This window comes from Paramisgurnus dabryanus, chromosome 2, assembly GCF_030506205.2.
Source record: "Paramisgurnus dabryanus chromosome 2, PD_genome_1.1, whole genome shotgun sequence".
Classification (NCBI taxonomy): domain Eukaryota; kingdom Metazoa; phylum Chordata; class Actinopteri; order Cypriniformes; family Cobitidae; genus Paramisgurnus; species Paramisgurnus dabryanus.
This window is the reverse complement of record NC_133338.1, coordinates 54,626,140-54,647,379: the sequence shown is the minus strand read 5'-3', so window position 1 is coordinate 54,647,379 and position 21,240 is coordinate 54,626,140. Positions and strand designations below refer to the sequence as shown.

The following is a 21,240-nucleotide window of genomic DNA, read 5'->3' as shown; positions in this document are numbered from 1 at the left end:
TGAAATTCGAGAAGGTTAAAGGAAAGGATGGGAAGGATGTCTTACAAAAGATGCAATAAACATCATCAAGAGTCCAACAGTGTCAGATAAAGCTTGCAAACTATTGCCTCCAGAAGTCTCTGGTCTGTGGATGAACAGAGCCACCACAGTTTATTGTTTATTTTAAACAATAAACTGACACAAAGACATTAATTAGTATCATTCGACATTCTTTCTCCTCACTTGTAAACACTGGGGCGTAGTTACGATACATCATTCGTGACCTCTACACGTGATGACGTATTACTTGAGGTCACGTTGGCGTGTCACCAGAGATAGACGAAAAGTTGTGGTTTAAAAGTGCATATTTAAACTGTAAGTTTAAACTGCATTAAATCTGTTACATGTTGGGGTCCATTAAAGTCTATGTAAATGAGAAAAATCCTGGAATGTTTTCCATAAAAATCATCATTTCTTCTCAGCTGAACAAAGAAAGACATCAAAATTTTGGATGACATGGTGGTGAGTAAATTATCTGGATTTTTTTAAAGAAAATTAACTAATCCTTTAAGGGGCGGTATTATCCCCTTCTGACATCACAAGGAGAGCCAAATTTCAATAAGCTATATTTTCACATGCTTGAAGAGAAATGTTTACCAATACTAAGTTACTGGGTTTGACTTTTTTACATTTTCTAGGCTAGAAGCACTGGGGACCCAATTAAAACACTTAAACATGGAAAAAGTCAGATTTTTTGTCAGATGTCTCCTTTAATGTCCAGAATGAAGCATGTGATTAAAAGATTTAAAATCTTGGAAAACTGAAGAACTGATCATATTATGCCTATGAAACTCGCATCTTTTTACCAGCTTGATCTTTTCATTACAGCTTATGTTACTGTCTGCTGAGAATAAATTTACACCTAATTTGTAAGTTGCTAAATGAACACATGTAAAATGGAAATATAAGCGTACTGTCAGATCTGTATGCACACTATTTTGAGTAATCACAGGAGAGAACAGTGGCTTCGAAACACGTACATACCCTTCACGTATCTACTGGGTCAGGTGTTATTAATAGACCCTCAAGGGTTCAGAAGAGATTGGGGGTGCATAGGATTGGAGTTAAACAAAAACATTATCCTCCAAACAAAAATTTCACTTTCACACAATTAACACAACATATCACTGATGCCATGATTCATAAGACTCATAAGTCAACCAGACATCATGTGACACCTCATATCCGCATTAAAGCCTCAAAAGTCAAATATATTCATGCTAAATATAGAAAAAATAAACTGATTGTTTCTGATCATGAACACAACATTTAAAGAGAGCAGATGTAGAAACGGTTTGAAATGTGTAACACTAAAATCACACATATGCAATTACACAGAAATGCATAATGCAGATGCCACACATAAAGGTCATTAACATTTTAGGATGCCTGTGGGTCTTTATCTTTTCCCAGGTTCACATTTATCTCCAGGGGAATAGGAAGAGTTAACTATAACTAACCACATAACAACTGTAGTGTTACAAATACATTGGTGAAAGGAGAATTAAAACAACAAATTCTGTACTTCAGAGATTTACATTAATCCAAACTAACTCCATGTAAGATTAATACTGTAAGCAACAGAAGCAGATCTTCTAATGTAACGGCTATAAATAAACACATGACGTCAACACTGCCGAATGAAGGTCAGTGCCAAGTTATTTCACGAATGTCATTTGCATGCAGACATAACACTCTGAACTGAAGACTGATAAAATCACCACTGTCCCTCAAAGATGCAAATACAAGATGATGAAATTTTAGGAGGATCCGATGGCCTAAGGGTACAGTTACAGGACAGGGCGGTAGACACACATTCAGAGTTACCCAATATACAAGACTGGACAAATATGAGCCAGAGATCACATGACCAGAGAGAAATAAAACAAAAGAAATGCAGGATGGAAAAAACACAAAATTGTCCAAAATAAATAAATCAAAGCAGCACTGCGTCTCAGAACGAAAGTTAAATCTTTACTGTAATAAATTTGCTGTATTTGTGCAGCTGTTTCCCAGTAACTTACTGTAGATGTTATTTACTGGCAACAGTTTGTTCAAAGTTAAATGAACATTGAACATTAACAAGTCTTTACCTCATGCAAAGCATCCTTTTTCGTTTTTTTTCCTTCAGATTTTGGTTCCCAGAATGCTTTGCATGAGGCTTTAGTTTTATTCTGTAAAAATTTGCTGTAATTGTGCAGCTGGTTGCCAGTAACTTACTGTAGAAGATAAAGACTGAAAATGTTTCATGTTCATTTAACTTTTAATTTTTTACAGTGTTGTTAATGTTTAATGTTTACTAAAGTTTTACAAACTGGTACCAGTAAATAACATTAATTTAAATCTACAGTAAGTTACTGGCAAACTGTTGACAGTAATACTGTGATTTCTACAGTAACGCGTGAACTTCACAATATTTGAAACTCAACCGAGATTAATTCAGATTGAGACCTTGCAGCGAAACGTTCTCTAAAAAACTGAAGAAATCCCAATTTATAGCTCCTGATGCATATGTTCCTGTTTCCCGTCAACCCAAAAACATCTCAGTAAAATAAAGGGGATTACGAGGATTCACACTGCATGCAGAAATCACATAAAGGGGACTGGTTTAATTTAGTTTTAGGTTAACTGTGCATCAGCTGTAATAACAGATGACTTGTGTGTTAAGGATAATAAGTGTATTATCAGGAACTGGGTTTATTAAGGACTACAGGAGGGGTGGAGGTTTTAGGGGTCTCACTCGTGATCTCTTACCCCTGTGCACTATTGCTGCTACGTGCGGCATAACTGCTGGAGTTCTGCTGGTATTGGCTGATAGCAGACTCAGACTCTCGACTACGATAGCCACGATCATAGTGACGGTGATGTTTCTGGTAGAACGGTATGGATCCTGACATTGTGTCCGCTTTAGGTCAGACACTGTTCTCTGTTTTCAAGCTCTTTTAGCCAGAAGTTTCAAAACTTTCTATTGACAAATTAAATGTTGATAATTACACCCAGTGATTTAAGTAAATTTTAATAAATCAAAATTCCAACATCACATTTTTGTGAAAACACTACATGTTATGGCAATGATGTAATAAAGGTTTATTTTGAAAATAAAAAGCTATTTCTCATAAATTCCAGGTCAGGCCATTTTTTTTAATTTAAATTGTATTTATTTTTATGCTATAATATCAATTATGGACAGTTAAGTAAGTGTAGCCTAGTCTATGGTTCCAAAATAAATGTTCCAGTTCAGTTATTTTATGAATATTGAAATATTGCAAATAAACATCATAAGCATCTCTAATACATTTAAAATGTGGTTGAACGTTTTTTACCTAAGGCTCACATTTCTAACAAAAGTTATTCTTTGTATTATTTTAATTACTCATTAAATGTCAGGTTCCCACGTGACAACGACTGACCTATAACATAAAAACATAAGTCCCAAAAAAGGTCAACATGTTAATATGAACCTACCTTTTTACTGCAATACTGTTTAAAATGTTTAAGAGACGAACCTTTAAATAGCGCAAACTTTTTTAAACTTTATGTACCTAAAAAATATTATTTCATTATGAGTTCATGCGTCAGATCTTCTCACCTTGCAAACGCTCGCAGTTCCCAGTGCGCCGGTGTGCAGAGACGCGCGCCTCACAAACTCGAACCCAAGCAGCGACGCGAACGCGCAGCGCGCACTCAACGGGAGCCGATAATAATATTGGCGCAGGCAGGAATGTCCAAGCGTCTCTCGCCACCTTTTATGGTGACAGAGTCCGATAAATATAGACATAGAGCACAGGAGGCATTTACACACAGGTTATCTGGGCTATAGGGGCAGGTTGTCACACCTCTCATGGGGGTTCATTCAGAAAATGCAGGAAAATAAACAATTTGGATGTCGTGTCACACAATATTCTATAAAATCTATTCTAGACTTTGCATTATTTAAACATTATAAAGTGCACAACTAAACTCATCAAACAAATGTATAAAGATAATAGGCTAGGCTATACAAAAAATACCAAAGAATTGTTTTGACTGAATAATAATTTATAAATTACACTGAAAAAACAAGCAAATAAATTGCATTACAAACTGATCCAAACCTATTTAAATTCATATTTAAGTATTGAATATAATAAGTAATGTATCAGCTTTAATGCCGTATAACAATCAATCAATTTGGATGATAAAAACACATCAGTTTTTAAATATACAAACCCATTGTCAGAGTATTATTTGGGTAAATGGATGTTTGACTCCAAACCTGAGTCTGCCTGACAACTTCATTGTGTTGCAAATATAGCCCAGGTCTTACCTGTAATATTACACCAGAACAAAATCAAAAGCGTTTCACTCACATTTTGAAAAAAAACCTGTTGTACTTTTTAATCACTCATTATGATGAGTTTCTGTATTTATGATTTCCCAACAAACCTTTCAGTCACATGATTTGGTTAGTTTATCTTGAAGACCCTCAGCTCTGACCCTGTATAGTTCTCAGCAGCAGATCTCAGCTGTGGTCTGCACTAACAATAGATTGCTATTGTTATCTCTGTCACATAGGACACATACCAGCTGCAGTGTTTGTGTGCTATTGTCCTCTCCTGTGATAGTAGTCTGGCACCAGTACATATCTCTTAGATCATGCATAAGACTTAATGTTATATTTTCTAGTAATAAGACTGTCAGTAATGTCATGTAAAGATGATCAAACTTTTCCAACAATGTTTTTTGTACTTGTTTTAGAAACAAAACGAAAATGGCACGTTGAATGGTTTAACATATATCAATTATATAGGTCTATATGCAATCATTGTAAGTAAAATGTTGAAATAATGTACCTATTTTTATTGTCTTCATCGTTTAAGTTTCGACCCACTTATCTCTGTTTATCTTAAACAAAAAGTAGATGCTAGTGGAGAAGACATTTAAACATTCTCCTATTCACCTGAGATTGGGATGTAATGCATAAAATGTTCCTTACATAACAGTAAATCAAAACAAGATCGTATACACTTCCAGGAAACAGTGTGTATGTGTGCATATTCATACCAGCTGTTGAAGTTTATATGATTCTCGGATTCTGTCATGACTGTGTATTTTTGTCCCTCGTCAAAGAAGCTTTGTAATACTGGATGAACACATGTTTGGCTGACCCTGGGAAGAAGCATATGTGTGCATACGGCTTCCACACTACGTAATGCACTAAAAACCAACCGTAGAGACTTAACGAAACACATACAATGACTTTCATCATATCACATTATGCATTGGTCACACAATACAGCAAGATTATATGCAGGATGTTCATTCATTACTTTGTACTGCACATTGCTACACTATACTTTAGTGCTATTCTAACACAAGAGGACTAAAGTACATAAAATGTATGCATGTAAAAATTACATTATAGAATGTATAGAATACAATATAAATATCACTACAGCTCTTGCACCGAGTATGACTGTCTCTCAACTACTCTCCTCAAAACTCATAAGAGAAAAAGGTGGGACACATAGGCTTATAACACAGCACAAGTGCGCCCTCATGTGACCATACTATATGCTGTATTAATGCATACGTGATAAAAACTATTTAATTTTGAAAAAGTTAATTTCTGAAAAAAAAAAGCTTAGCTGTACCTATTACAAAATGTAAATATTAGATGGTGCTTCATTATTTAAAACAAAAACAAAGTCTCAAATATTGTGAATTAGCGCAATCAGTAAAGGTGACAAATATTTTACCCATGAGATCTCCATGAAGGCTGAAAATGTTAAATAAAAAATTACCCGGTGCTATCTTTAATCAAAAATAACCTTTAAATCCCATCGTGAAGTAGGCTACCACGTGCAGACACAGCACCTGCACGACACACAAACTTCTCTTTAGGTTTGTTCGACATCTTGCGGCACCGCAAGAACTGACAAACGGATAACGTCAGAGTACCGCGAGAGCGACTCGAGAACTCATGCAAAGGAGTCTGCTTTCAAATCACTCTCGCGGAATTTCGACGTCATTCAAGCCTAATGCCTCATTTCCGGCGAAACCAATCACCAGCGCTGAAAGGCGGGATCATGACATATAGTGCATTCTGATTGGCCTTCAATATTCGATATAGACGGATAAAACTAACCTTCGGTTTTGGGGTAACTGTAAATGTAATTTCAGCAATACAGACAGCTCAGGATAATTTTTGGTGTACCCTTTATTACCATTAGACCATTATATTATCTGTATCAAGACCATCTGTGAACAAATTTGTTCAGTATAATAAAATAATATTAAAACAAAATGAAAAGAAAGAAGACAATGACAGTATTTAAACTGTATTCATAGTTTCATAATGCACTTCTTCCTGCAGTATAGCAATGCATTTAAGTGATTTTTATGTTCAGTGTGTTTATTATAAAAAAGCATATGAAAGAATAAAAATACAAAATGTTTGAAAGGAAAATGTGTTAATTACTTAACAACTGTAACGTAAAATTAATTTACATAATTTCCAAATTCAGTATATAAAGAGGCAGGTCCTTTAATCTCCAATAAGGTTTGACGCAGTTTCATTCATTAACTATTTATGACATAGTATAGCAAGTATGTAACTTATTATGTAAGTATTGTTAAATAAACCCCGCCCTAAAAAACACATATCTTTGTATTGGAGTTTGTGAGATAATAAGTGTAACGCAATTATAATAACTAAATAAATAAATAAACAATAATTTACTAAAATGTTTAATCCAGTGATGCTCCTTAAAGTGTACTTCAAATTTCAGTCTGCCAGTTGTTAAAATGAATAATATCAAAGATAAAAGCTGAATAGACGACTGACAGCTGTGACAATGAGATCATAGACCAAGATGTAAGAAAATGAAATATGTGCAAAAGTGCCAAAATAACAGAGTACGGTTTCAGAAATTGCCACACCATTGAACAAATCACTAAATTCGTCCCATAGGTAACATGATAAATCAAAGACATTAAAAAATGTCGTGAACAAATTTGAACAAGTTTGAGCAACGAAACAATAATTGTTTTCCTCTGAGATGGACAGGAACATTTTTTCATACCCTATATGGTCATGGTTTAAGAAGGTTGACGTTAAAACGTTTTTGTAGGCGTGTCCGGATAATCTAACGTGCCGAAAAATGGGGTTTAGCAAACTTTAAATCGTTTATTGATGAAAATAATATTTTGCTGTAGTTTTAGATATTCCATAAACACCTTTTAACTGAATCCACAAACGGTTTAATGTTTGTCACGATACGCTTTATGTTTATCTGTTCCCCCTTCACGCTTGTTAGTTGGTGTGGTCTGAAGAGTCTCGCGCGACCGCCGCTGAAATCCGGAAGTTTGGGCGGTGGTTGAACGCGGTCTCGTATTCGTCCGGATTGTTTGGTGAGGTTCTAATATATATATTTGTCATTTATGTAGCTTGTTTTTATATTCAATTTGAAAAATAACTGTTTATTTGTAATAATGTTTAAACTTACACTGACGGGAAGAATACGCTAGCTACTAACCTTAGCGGTAATGTGACATGATTACTTGATAAGCCTCGTAAATTATGTTGTTTGATGTTGCAGTATTTGATGAATACATCATGTGTCTAAACTTGTTATTCAACATATTGTTGCGTTTGGTAGTCTTATTACCCGCTTCATGTCATTTTAGAGGCCTAACCTTTAAACGTAATCGAAAAGGTTGATTTTAGCATTACTTTAAAATAGCTTGATATAGGCCTTGGGTCTGCCCTCATTTACTGCAATGTGCTATAAATAAATCAAATGGGTCACACGTATATGCAATCATTATTGGGAAAGCGGAAGAGTCTGAAGTAAAATGTTTTGATGGTTATAGACACACGTTTACCGGGTCAGTGAATGTAAGATATTGTGACAACATGACACACAGTTCAACCAGCTGTCCTAAAACTTTAATTCTGTCTCTGATAAACTGTGTAATACTGGAGGATTTGCCTCGTCATGGCTATCAAATATACATTAGAAAATATCATAAACTTCTCAGCTGTTTTTAGAAAAAAATCATCCTTATGACTCTCTTCTACTGAGGTAGTGTAGGATCCTAAAGCAGTGGTTCTCAAACTGGGTGGGGGGTGTTGGTCCCCCTTGATTCCCCCAGTTTTATGACATTTTATAAAAGACATTTATTTATCATAAATTCTGTGTAATTAAACCTCAGAAACATAAGGCTACTAGGCAACAGCACTACATTGTATTATTTAATATGTTTTGTTTAATTAAAAATCAAAGTTTAAGAGAGTTTTATGTCATTTTTTGGGGGGGGGGAGCTGCGAAACGATGCACCCTACACAAGAGGGTGCGCATTGTGAAAAGTTTGAGAACCACTGTCATAAAGAAACATCTTGCTTTGGCTTATGTGCAATATTAATGATGTCATTTGTTTTTGTTAGGTTTGCAGGTAAAGACACATACTGCCAAAATGTCAAGCAAACGTGCAAAGGGAAAGACCCTTAAGAAGCGCCCTCAGCGCGCAACCTCCAATGTCTTTGCTATGTTCGACCAGTCCCAAATTCAGGAGTTTAAAGAAGCATTCAACATGATCGATCAGAACCGTGATGGTTTTGTAGATAAAGAGGATCTGCATGACATGCTGGCATCTCTTGGTAAGTTTGTTATAATGCATTATTGACCCACCCAAGTAAGTTTTGGTTTTGCCTCACCTTGGATTAAAGGAATACTCCAGCCAAACATCAAAATTAGCCCATTATTTACACCCTGAAGCTATCTGAGATGCATTTGACTCATCATTCAGACGAACACATTTGGAGTTATATTAGTAAATGTCCTGGCTCTTCCAAGCTTTATAATGGTAGTAAACAGGGACCGAAGAATAATTTCTGACTCTTTTTTTTTTTTTTTTGCTTGAGGGAGGGGTTCTAGCAGACCAATCACAGCGCTTGCGGTCCTCATAGAATTGATGCGTTGTTTCAATTTTGGAGAGATGCACGTCAGGCTACGCTTATGTAATGATGCAGAAGTATAAATCAGAATTGGCTGATACGCAGTGATACACAAAACCATTGGGTGCAGCGCTCATAGTCGTGTCTTATCATAAATAAAACTATTGGCTAATCAGAATCAAGGGCTATGTTTACATGCACAAAATTTGTTTACATGCACAGCTATGGTTGCGAAATCAAAACCAGCCCAATGGACATTCAAAACTAGCCGAAAAGCATCACAATGATGACTATTCACAGCCCAAAAACTAACAAAACTAAATCCTTTCATCTTTAACATGCAAAAAAAAAATTTACTCGCTGAAACAGTTTAAAAGTACCTAAAATCTAAAGTGTGCAAAAAGCAGATAGCTTGGCAATGCTGTGCACAGCATCTCTTGTCGAGTTCACGCTTTATCTCTGGATAAATGCACCAAGTCAAAATTGAGTTGGAGAAAGTTGTTCTTTGGAAAGGCACAATGTAATTTTATTGTTTTATGTTATGAAAGACATGAACGCTGCAGAATGTATAGCATGTGACCACATTACCTTAATAATGTGTGTTGTCATTGCGTGTTTCTGTGACGAGAATCATGTGATATAAAAAAAAAATAAGGTAAATATAAGACGTGAACTTAAGCACAATTGTTCTGCGCATGTGCATGGTATTATTTGCATCCGATTGAGAAAATACTACGATTCATGCCTTTACATTCATACTTTTATCATGATGATCGGATCACAGATCTGACTACAAAATTTGCAACCGATCGACCTCAATCGTATTGATTAAGGTGTTGAAGTCTTTTCAATCCGATTGAGCCATCAATACGATTACAAACGGATTATTTGGTTGCATGTAAGCGTAGCTAAGGACTGGAACTAATTGTTTTAGAACCTTGCAAATAACTCAAACTATGTGAAGAATAGCAGAATATTGACCAATAAATTTGTTTCATTGTGTTTTAGGAAAGGACCCAAAAGAGGATTATTTGGAGGCAATGATGACAGAAGCCCCAGGTCCTATAAATTTCACCATGTTTCTCACTATGTTTGGAGAGAAACTCAATGGCACAGATCCAGAGGACGTCATCCGAAATGCGTTTGCCTGCTTTGATGAGGAAGGAACAGGTACAAATCTTTGCTGAAATCCAGGCACCAAACAATGACAATCCACACTGTGTATCACAACTGTTTATGTCCTGTGGGGCTTTTCCAATTTCCGGAACAGCTGCGTTGGTTTTTATAGCAGTGACGTTACGTGGAGGTGTTTGAATTAGGTGTGCTTCAGTTCATGCAGCACTGTGCAGACTGATCGTGAGAGCGAAGTGCTTTCTGATCAATCTTACTGTACTTTAATGTCATAGACTTTCTGTCTGCGCAGTACCACATGAACTCAAACACTTAATGTTGTCTTACCATATGACCTATCGGTAGATTAACTGAGCGCATGGTGACATAAAATGATTGTTGCGTCATTCAAATAAGCGGTAAAACCCTGGTTGCACATTCCATTTTTGTCACGGGTGCTCGTGCCGCTGCCCCCCACAAAATGCCACCCTTGGCAGCTGCCCATGACTAAATCCACCACTGCACACTTGTGGGCATCTACTCATCTTTTAACATGAAATAACAGCTAGAAGAAATTCCAAATTTGCAGGTAGCACACTGGGATCACTGTCTCAAAAATTTGATCACAGTCTGGAGCTCTTGGTGCCCCCTTATTGACTTATGGTGCCCCAGGGCGCTCGCACAACCCCATCTTTGGATAATCTGGCCCTGGTGACAATATAAAACTAAAATGAATTTCCAGAAATGTAATTTGAATAGGATTTCAAACCACACATAAATTTGTAAAAATCCATTCGGAAATATAGAGAAATCGGATTGTCGGTGTGACCATAGTCTTACTGTAACAGGCCTTTAGTTAACATTGTCCTAAAATGTTACAGAAGTCCCTTAAACAAAGATTTAAAATGATGTGATGTGCAGAAATGAAAAATGATCGTACTGAATCTGAAACCGAACCCTTTCTTTTTCTCAGGCTTCATTCATGAGGACTACTTGCGAGAACTTCTGACCACCATGGGCGATCGCTTCACAGATGAGGAAGTTGATGAGCTTTTCAGAGAAGCACCCATTGATAAAAAGAGCAATTTTAACTATGTGGAGTTCACCCGTATTCTGAAACATGGAGCCAAAGACAAGGACGATTAGATGAAAAACAAGTGCCATCCAGCTACAGTCCCTTTCCTTTTATTAATCCCCTTTTAGGAAATAAAGTGTCTGTACTGTTCCATCTACCTGGAGCTTCTGTAAGACTCATTTTAGCTTTATACCTGCATATGTGTTTGAAAAGTGCACTCTGTAACCATCTAAAATAAGACCTTACATGTGAATGGTTAATAATGCTGTATCACAGAAAATGTTTTGTCGTACCACCACAATACCTGAATTCTTGTTATAATACATTATGGGTCTGTGCACAGTTAAGGGTGTTTTGAGTTTTTTGCATATTTTTGTTACAAGGTGAGAGTTCCAGTATTTGTTTGACTTCGGATCAAATTCCACTGTGATCTGTTGAACACCATTATAATTGATGGGTGAATTTGTCTGTGGGTCTAATCCAGGGTTCAGATGGCTCATAAGTTTTCCATATATCTTGTCAATGTCTAAAATTTGTATTACAGAGTGTAACTTTCCAGTTTACTTTTTGCCATTCGCACACGGGTGTATTGTACGGTGTCAAACCTCTAAGACAGGGATTCATTTCTCTGATCATTAAAAGTATGAAATGTGAACGTGTTGTTTTTTTATGCATTCGATCTTTCATGGCCTGGATATAACTGAATTTTTACATTTTATAACATGCAATATTTTGAATAAATGACTCAAGAGTTTTTTTTGTGGTGTTTCTCTCTTGGTTTCTATTGGCTATCTTAATCTGGATCTGGTTATTAGAAGTTCATTTACTCACCCTCAAGTCTTTTCAATCATGTATACATTTCTTTGTTCTGCTGAACACAAATAAAGATATTTAAAATAAAAATGTAACCAAACAGCTCCAGGGCACCATTGACGACTTATTTTGTATGGAAGTCAATGGTGCCCCAGATATGCTAGGTTACAAATAAAAAAACTACATTTGTGTTCAGCAGAACAAAGACATGTATACATGTTTGGAACAACTTGAGTAAACGATGACCGAATTGTTGTTTTTGGGTGAATTTTCCCTTTAACGCAGACAGTTTTAGTGTAAATAGTAACTCAAGTTTAACATGTAATGACATGCTCAGCTTTTAATAAAGTAGTGAGAGTGACGTGTTAAGTATGAACGCATACTCGAAATGTGACCTCTCTAGTGATTATTTTAAGTGCTGTTTATGTCTCAACAAACACAATCATGTTCCCAATCCCCATATAAAAACCTATACAATACAATGCCCTGCTGTGATGAGACTTTGTCGACACTCTGTCTCTAACTTTGTGAAATAATTGAAATCTAAATTTGATAAACAGGCATATGTCAAAAAATGCTTTGCTATTAATAAATAACATTTATCTTACGTTTAACACTTTATTTTTTCTTTGGCAGTTTAACGTTGTAGTAATCCTAAATAGAGTGGGCGGAGCTTCATTACATTCACCCGCCCACGAGAACGGACTGTCCAATCAGAAAGTAGCTTTCAGATGTCATGCGCGGTAGTTGCAGAAAGCATGTCGGGTTTGTATAACCGGGGTTGGAGTCAAGTCGTGAAGGTAACTGCGTTTAAAATCTCCACTTTGACGTAATGTTATCGCCACGAAATGTTTAATATTTCCTTCTGATGTTTTTCTATATCGCGATTGTAGTTTGTTTGAGATTTTTGCTTTATAACTTCCGCGTGGCGGTACAAGGGCAAAGTGTGATTCGCATTCACTGCTGATGTACAGAAATTACGTTTACACTGCGTGCTCGTGACGTGTTTTTTTAAGCTTAATGCGAATATCAGTAAATATAAATAAAAAAGAATTCAGTAAACATTAAAAAAAGTAGATTTTGTTTTAATAAAAAAAAACACACACAGAGAAATGGTGCATTTAAGGGAATATTTATCTAAAAGTTTATTATGTTTCATAACAATAAGACATAGATTTAAAGAAAAAAATATGTATAGAGTATCATTTTTGTTGGACTGTCATAATTTAAAGCCATACATTAATAGGGTTGCAAAACTCTGTCCAAAAATGTCCAATCCTGGAGTCTTTCCATGGGAATTAATATGAATAAACTGGGAATTAAAAAAAAGGAAGTGAAATGTAGTTTAAAAAAATCTTGCATCATAATTTTGTTTAAAACAACAAGATTTAATGCAATTTAAGTTGAATTTCTTCCTTGCACATTTTTTAGTTCCATGCACACTGCTTAATGAAGGGCCATTGAGGCCACACCCCCTGCATGCACTTGCATTCTTCCATAACATGCACAGATCATTTCTTGAAGTCATTAAATCAGACATCTAAATGTAAAATAGCACAATAAATTGAAAATGTATTAGGCTAGTATGATGTAGCTATCTATCTTGAGCTGTGATGCTCTTTTTTCCTAATTTTCTGAAATACTGTGTCACCCAAAAGTTTGGACACATTACTATTTTTAATGTTTTTGAAAAAAGTCTCTTATGCTCATCAAGCATTAAAGGTGCAGTGTGTAAATTTTAGTGGCATGTAGTGGTGAGGTTTCAAATTGCACCCAATGGCTCAGTCCACGGCTCATCCCTCGCTTTTGAAATGCATAGAGAAGCTACGATAGCCGCTATAGGAACAATTCGTCATCGTTAGAGATAACTTGGTAAACAAAGTTTGTCCGTTAAGGGCTTCTGTAGAAACATGGCGGCACAAAATGGTGGCTTCCATGTAAGGGGACCCTCGGTGTATTTGGATAAAAACGGCTAATTTTAAGGCAATAAAAACATAATGGTTCTTTATGAAAGAAGGTCTTTATACACCCCTGATAATATAGTTATGTATATTTTATTGCATTTCTGTCAAGGGATTCTTTTAAAAGTTACACACTGCACCTTTAATATTAGAATGATTTCTGAAGGATTTTTATTAAATAAATCCATGGCTTGATGAGTGTAAATATAAGGATTCTTGAAATTTTGTATTACCTTGCATGCATGACTGCTTATGACCAATCAAAATGTTTATTTACGTTGTTTATATAGTTTATATACATTTCCAAATAATTCCCTATTAATTCCCGTTAAGTTTCCAATTTGGAATATTTCCAAAATTCTTGTTTCCTTAAAATATTTCCTGGAAACTTTCTCCACTTTTGCAAACCGAGCCCCTAAGGTGACATTGGAGTAAAAAAAATCTAAAGTTTAGTTTCATGTGCTCACGCGAAACTTTCATGTGCTCACGCGAAACTTTCATGTGCAGAATTTTTTTTAAAGTTTAGTTTACTTTCGCTTTCACGTGCGCGCAATAGTTTCAGGTGAGCACGCGATAGTTTCACGAAAGTTTCACGTGAACACATGAAACTAAACTTTATTTAATTTTTGCTCCATGTCCCCTTAGGGGCTCCGTACTTTACATTAATGAAGATGTATCATCAAAATTACATAAATAAATTACAAAACAAACATAAAGACATTTAGCTACCTTTTTTGCATTCAATTAATGGGATCTTCCTCTTTGTTGTTATTTGTTGTCATGAGATTCATCCACCTGCTTTCTCTGTTTATTAACAGAAAATTGCACTGATACTGAAATACTGACATCTCTAATGTTTAACTCTGATGTTCGTTGTTTTGTGATTGTAGATTAAAGATGTTGTAGGACTTTCAAATGGCCAAAACGCTGGTGCTGAGGCTGCATCTGCTCAGGCATTTGGTGGCCCAAGTCCCTTCATCACTGACTGTGTGTGCTGTTAGGCATCGATGTTCTCCTCATCTTCAGACCTCCACTGTCTTCTCTCCAACCTGCTCCAAACTCAGTCTGAGGGCTGTTTGCACTACGACTCGAGACCTTCTATTCCTTGCCGTCGGATCTGTTCGTCCTCACCAGGAGCTCCTCACCGGTGGAATCGGTCAGTTGCACCACCTTACTTCCGGCGAGGACCGCATCTTTACGGACCGCCTGTCTTCCTGCACATCATCCCAGCAAGTTCTGCGTCTCTTGCGATCTTATCCTGACCTGTCAAGCGCATCAGCGGCTTCTGTACTCCACCGATTGGCCGATCTGGAGCAGGACGATGGCCGTGGTCTTAAAAACCCACAGTTGCTGCTGTCAGACCTGGCCTTGAACAAACTTTGTCAAAAACTGGAACAAGATTCAGCCGTGTTAGAAGATGATGTCGTGGTTCGAGCTCTGTTGGGATGCACACGCCTCTATCTTGACCCCTGGAGTCGCCTGCTGGTACGGCTGGTGTCCGAAAGTCAGGAGAGATTGGACTCGGGAAGGTTAAGTGTTGAAGCGTTATGTGAGTTATCCAGGGCTTTATTTGCGTTGGAAGGGCCCGACTGTGGCATGGTTAAACAGGCCATGACTCAGCTGGAAAATAAAGACCCAGCTCGATGGAATATAGCAGAGCTAGTGGGCGTTTATCGCACGCTAGCATCCGGTTTGAGCGAAGGCGGACGCTACCCGGAGCTTTTGAATGAAATGAACGCTCAGGCGCTTCGACTCGCGCAGCGGATGGATCCAGCGGCCGTAAGCGAGATTCTAGATGCTTTAGTGACTTTGGGACAAACGCAAGCATTGCCACTGGTTATTGCACTATGCAAGCAAGCTGTCCGTCACGTGCAAAACTTCACAGATGCCGAATTGACTGCGGTATTGTCTGCACTCATGCATTACGGTCACAGCGATCGCTTTCTTGTGGAAGCTCTCGAACGGCACGTGCCCAAGATAGCCTTCAGCGCACATGCAGAAACCATAACCAAAGTGATGCAGTATTTCGGGCGAAGACGCGTACTTTCTCAACCCGTTTTTAACGCGGTAGCCGAGAGTTTGGTGTACCGTGCAGAGGAGTACTCCACCTGGGAGGTGTCCCAACAGATAGTGGCGCTGGGAATGCTGGGATACGTGCCTCCCGACGCGGCCAGATTGTTCCGAAAGGTGGAGTCGGTTTTGAATGCCAGGTTTTTGCAGTTTCAGCCCAGAGCTCTTCTGGACCTGCTGCACGCCTGTACTTTGCTCCAGAGGTATCCGCTAAACTTCGTCTCCAAAGTCTTCAGCCCGTACTTCATGCAGCAACTGCAGGGTAACTTTCTTTTTAATTTCACGGCACCTTTACAAAATATTGGAAAGTCTTTAGTGATGTTTTTTGCTTTTGTATCTAAACAGAGGAGGGAAGTGGGATGGATCGCATGGTGCTCGCTCAGTTGACTCAGCTCTACATGACTGTGAAACTGGAGTGTCCCTTCTATAATGTGAGTGAAAATCATGAGCACCAGGATATTTTACACATTTGTGCATTTATTTTCTTTTAATTACAATTTGATAGAAATATTATGATGTTGCTTGCTCTCTCATTTGTAATTCGCTATGGATGACCAGCGATGTTCATTTACCAAATGTCTGTATTTATGTATAGGGTCCACGACTTTTACCCAAGTTTCGTGTGAAGTCATTTTTGGCTCCTGGACAGTCTCTGGAGACACAAGTGGAAGCTCAGCTCTACAATTCGGTGAAATCTGGCCTTGTGGATCTGCTGGGAGCTCGATCTTACTTTGCTTCCAGAGTACTTACACCATATTGCTATACACTAGGTACTAGATTATTCAACCTACAGTCATTTGGAAAGCCATTACAGATTTGAGCAAAACTTTTATGATATGTTCTTAATGTCGACCAAAAACTATCATGAAATGGCAGTGTTTCCATTAACCGATGTTATGTGACAAATGTATTTTTCCCTTGACGGATGTTGGTAGGTCTACGTATATCGTAGCCACTGCACAAGCCATTTTTTTAATCAAAGGAGACACAGGCGTGTTATCCAAGCATTAATGACTAGGAAAACCCCTTATACTTGGGAGCGGACATGTATGAGAGTTTTCTGAGAGGTTAAAAAATTATCATGTGACCTGTAAATGCTAAAACACATAATTTACGCAAAACTCCTATAAATAAATATCGAAAAAAAGTTTTTACGCTTGCATGAGGTGGACACTTCAAAAAGGAATCTATCATAAAACTGCAATGCATTTACAATTCACCTGATGCCCATAAAAGTCACATAGTCATTCTTTAAAGATATAAAATAGTGTACTATAACCTCCCAAAAATACCTCAAACATGGCTGTTCCCAAGTATAATGGGACGAACACACCAAATGCGAATTCAACAATTTGCGCGAATAGATTACATACAAAGTCAATGCAAAGACGCGAATAGACGCAAAGTCATGCCCTATTCGCCTCAAACGCGTCTTGAAAATATTCAACCCAAGCAAAAAATTTGCATGACAAGAAGTTAAATCCTGTGAGTAATCTAGAGCAAAGAACGCAATGCTTCGCGTTTGGTGTGTACGCAGCATAATGGGGAATACACACCAAATGCAAATTCAATGATTTGCACGAGTAGATTACATGCAAAGTCAATGCAAAGATGCGAACTCGCACAGGGTGATGCGAATTGGGCGGCACGATTGCCTCAAAAACCCGCACTATTCACCACGTGTCTTTGCGCAAGTAAAAAATATTCAATTCAAACAAAACATTTGCATGACACGAAGTTAAATCCTGTGAGTAATGCACGCAGCATAAAGGGGCATACACACCAAATGCGAATTTAACAATTTGTGCGAGTAGATTACATACAAAGTCAATGCAAAGACGCGAATAGATGAAAAGTTTAACTTTATGCAAACGATAATCGATTTTCGGCACCGACTTTTATTTGTTTATGACAACCAGATTTAGAAACACCTCTTTAAAAGAGATGGGCAACACACAGTGAAAGTTGCTGGCGGTCTGATTAAGGGGCTTTCCTTGCTCGGATAACATGCCTGCATCACTTGCGTCTAAAACTATTAGCTAGTGCGGTGGCTGTGATATATGTAAACCTACCAACATCCATCAGCATGATTTTTTGAATGACTTCTTGCAAGAGGAAAATTATGTTTTAGTCGCATTACATCAGTTAAAGATGCACACTTTGCCACAATTGAGTTGTCTGAGACACATTTTTGAAAATCCTAAAAGATTCCTGGAATCCTAAACTAAAGGCTAAAATCTGCAGTCTTTAATCTTTGGTTCACAGACAGACGAATAATGACTGCTTCAATTAAAGTTTTCCTCTACATTTTTGTGACACAATCCTGCAGTGTGGCTGCTCCTATGATACACTGCAAAAAAATGACTTTCTTACTTACTATTTTTGTCTTGTTTTCAGTAAAAATATCTAAAATTTCTTAAATTAAGATGTATTTTCTTGATGATAAAAATGACCTAGGAAAATAATATACAATTTAAGTGAATTTGTGTTTAAAACAAGCAAACAAAATCTGCCAATGGAATAAGAAAAATTTTCTTGAATCAAGTGTTTATGAAAAAAGTAAACTTATTTCAAGAATTTTTCTTATTATATTGGCAGATTTTTTGCTTGTTTTAAGCACTAATTTACTTAAAGTTTATATTTTTTGTCTAAAAACGAGACTTTTTTTCTAGGTGATTTTGCTCTTCAAGAAAATACATCTTAATTTAAGTTAGAAAATCATTTTTTGCAGTGTAACATGTGCACACTGCAAAAAATGATTTTCAATAAAAAAAATCTTAGTATTTTTATCTTGTTTTCAGTAAAAATATCTAAAAATTCTTAAATTAAGATGCTTTTTCTTGGTGAGAAAAACGACCCAAAAAATAAGTCTAGTTTTTTGAACAAAAATATACAATTTAAGTGATTTTGTGCATAAAACAAGCAAAAAAAATCTGCCAATGGGGTAAGCAAAAAACCTCAATTTCAAGAAAAATTTTCATACCACATTGGCAGATATTTTTTGCTTGTTTTATGCACAAAATCACTTAAATTTGATATTTTTGGTCTAAAAACGAGACTTATTTTCTTGGGTGGTTTTGCTCATCAAGAAAAAGCATCTTAATGTAAGAATTTTTAGATATTTTTACTGAAAACAAGACAAAAATACGAAGATTTTTTTTTTCTTGAAAATCATTTTTTGCAGTGTGACATAAAAACGCTGCATGTTTCTGTCTTTACTGTCATGCAATCAGACTGAGATCCCAATGCTTGTACAGTCTGACAATCAACAATCTCAAAGTGTTTACGCAGTCTTTGTATATGTCAAACTATTTTTAATCCTCTTCCTCTTTTCAGATGTTGAGATAAAACTAGATGAAGAAGGATATGTCCTGCCAGCTTCTCATGTAGATGAGGTCTATAAGAGGTAAGAGATGCCTTGCATCTAAGGCTGCGTTTACACTTGGCATTAACATGCGACCTGTATCCGGATGTTGTCCACATACACATTGAAAAGACAAGTGTAAACGCGTCTGTGATCGGAATGTTATCCGATCTGTGTGTCCTGATGCAGAGGTAGTCGAGGACGCTTTATGATCGGATCTCAGTGTAATGTAAACGCAATCCAGCCATAGTATCTGCATTTACAGGTCAACGTCACAAAAAACCCCGCCCACTATCATCTCCTCTCACTGACAGCTGTCAAAAATAAAGGACGTTAGGTCATGGAGCGCAGGTGAGAGACGCATACATTCATATTTGTGGAGCAATGGAAGCTACGCTTAAAAGTATCTTAATAAATCGATATTCAAAGGCATTTTAGCACTGCTGACTGTATTTAAGTTATTCAGGCATATATGTTCCTATTCATAGAGAGATTTAATATTTAATGGCAGAATTCAGGATTCGTTATAATGTTTGAGTTTCCATGGTGACATATCAACGTGAATGTTGCGCTTCTTTCTGGTCAATCGGCTCTTTCTGTCTCATTTAACACATTTTAAGTTACTTTAAAACACGTACAAACCATAATAACATTAACCAAATACATTTATTCAGTGTTGGTTTTATGCAAGGTACTTAAATGTTTTTGTAAATTACATTACTTCTTACGCACTATGAACAGGAAATTTAGGAAATTGTTAGCTCTTTTAATTAAATCATATTAAAATTACCAGGAAACATAACTAACAACAGTTTATGGTTAAAATATAAATATACATATAAGTTCAGGCAGAGCCAAAAGCCCTTTATTAAGGCAAAATAAAACAGTGGAGTCGGTCATGTTTCACGCGGATTTTGTTGTTGATTTAAAGCATGCGGGTGCACGTCAAGTTCAGGTAAACTTAAACAGGACATTCATACGCGGTGCGGACGCTATAGAAGGCTTTTAAAGCTAAAAAATATAACGCTTAAAATGTGAACATCACGGTTGTTGGGGTTGCTAGTTATTCTCTGCTGTTGGCTTCTCAGTACAATACGGGATTGCGGTTAGCGCGAAACCCCTAAATCCTGTGGCTAAAGACAGCTGTACCCATTTTGATTGACAGCTACCCACCCAGCGCGCGTCTCCCCGCACGGGATCCGATCACACATCCAGATACAGAAGCCACATTTATGTGACAAATGTAAACTCGTTGTGTCCTGATATACGAATGATCGGATCTGCGTGAACGGATCACCGAGATCGCATGTTAATGCAAAATGTAAACGCAGCCTAAAATCATCATGTGTTTGCATGTTGTGTATTTAATAACATACATTTTTGTGTATTAACAGAATCGCTTTGTGTATTGATGGGTCAAAGCGCTTTGCTGTAAATGCAAAACAGTTACTGGGTAAAGAATCCATCAAACAACGACATCTGAAGATTCTTGGATATGATGTTGTTCAGGTGACATACATTTTTTTTGTTGTTGTTGATTTTGGGTCCGTTTTCTATATTTCAAGTTTTTGTAACCTTTCAAAGTGTGTAACAATACTTATCCACAGTGGATTTCTATAAATGATTTTTCCCTCTCTCTAGATTCCATATTATGAGTTTGAGAAACTCAAGGACAAAAAAGAAATCGTGGATTATCTGCACAAGAAGATCTTTCCTCACAGTTACAGACTGAGTTGGTAACACATACATGGACAAATGGATGTTTTATACATACAGAAACATTAATATTTATTGTTTTTGGTTCATAGATTCTGAGACAATGTGACTATATGTAAAGTGCTGTGAAAAAGTATATACCAATAAAAAAGAC

General features: G+C 36.8%; 3 protein-coding genes across 5 annotated transcripts in view; 2 read left to right on the top strand and 1 right to left on the bottom strand.

Moving 5' to 3' along the window:
- The window catches only part of myom1b (myomesin 1b), a 42,087-nt gene extending 38,321 nt beyond the window's left edge, over positions 1-3,766 (bottom strand). Inside the window, exons 1-2 of one of the 3 annotated variants that reach the window (XM_065261800.1) lie at positions 3,629-3,748; positions 2,794-3,004 (exon numbers count right to left, since the gene is read on the bottom strand). In XM_065261800.1, the coding sequence (XP_065117872.1) occupies positions 2,794-2,936 (143 nt within the window). In that variant the 5' untranslated portion in view covers positions 2,937-3,004; positions 3,629-3,748. Of the gene's footprint in view, positions 1-2,793; positions 3,005-3,628 lie in introns of all 3 variants that reach the window. The other 2 variants (XM_065261801.1, XM_065261803.1) reach the window with 2 other exon arrangements.
- A 3,515-nt stretch (positions 3,767-7,281) lies between these two features.
- Positions 7,282-11,916, top strand: myl12.1 (myosin, light chain 12, genome duplicate 1). Its single transcript, XM_065261799.1, has 4 exons — positions 7,282-7,431; positions 8,468-8,680; positions 9,986-10,147; positions 11,061-11,916. Exons 2-4 carry the CDS (start codon positions 8,497-8,499, stop codon positions 11,231-11,233), a joined length of 519 nt encoding a protein of 172 aa, XP_065117871.1. The 5' UTR covers positions 7,282-7,431; positions 8,468-8,496; the 3' UTR covers positions 11,234-11,916.
- A 706-nt stretch (positions 11,917-12,622) lies between these two features.
- fastkd3 (FAST kinase domains 3) lies at positions 12,623-21,149 on the top strand. The gene is made up of 7 exons (XM_065261797.2): positions 12,623-12,775; positions 14,827-16,268; positions 16,352-16,437; positions 16,602-16,776; positions 19,343-19,412; positions 20,765-20,879; positions 21,012-21,149. The coding sequence occupies exons 2-7, from the start codon at positions 14,852-14,854 to the stop codon at positions 21,108-21,110; spliced, it is 1,962 nt and encodes a 653-aa protein (XP_065117869.1). The 5' UTR covers positions 12,623-12,775; positions 14,827-14,851; the 3' UTR covers positions 21,111-21,149.
- Positions 21,150-21,240: the final 91 nt, after the last annotated feature.

Excerpts from the sequence above, each read along its gene's own strand:
- myl12.1 (XM_065261799.1), top strand. The coding sequence starts at position 8,497 with ATGTCAAGCAAACGTGCAAAGGGAAAGACCCTTAAGAAGCGCCCTCAG. Across the intron at positions 8,681-9,985 it reads TGACATGCTGGCATCTCTTG|GAAAGGACCCAAAAGAGGAT; the intron begins GTAAGTTTGTTA and ends ATTGTGTTTTAG. Across the intron at positions 10,148-11,060 it reads CTTTGATGAGGAAGGAACAG|GCTTCATTCATGAGGACTAC; the intron begins GTACAAATCTTT and ends TCTTTTTCTCAG.
- fastkd3 (XM_065261797.2), top strand. The coding sequence starts at position 14,852 with ATGGCCAAAACGCTGGTGCTGAGGCTGCATCTGCTCAGGCATTTGGTG. Across the intron at positions 16,438-16,601 it reads TGGAGTGTCCCTTCTATAAT|GGTCCACGACTTTTACCCAA; the intron begins GTGAGTGAAAAT and ends ATTTATGTATAG. Across the intron at positions 20,880-21,011 it reads TTGGATATGATGTTGTTCAG|ATTCCATATTATGAGTTTGA; the intron begins GTGACATACATT and ends CCCTCTCTCTAG.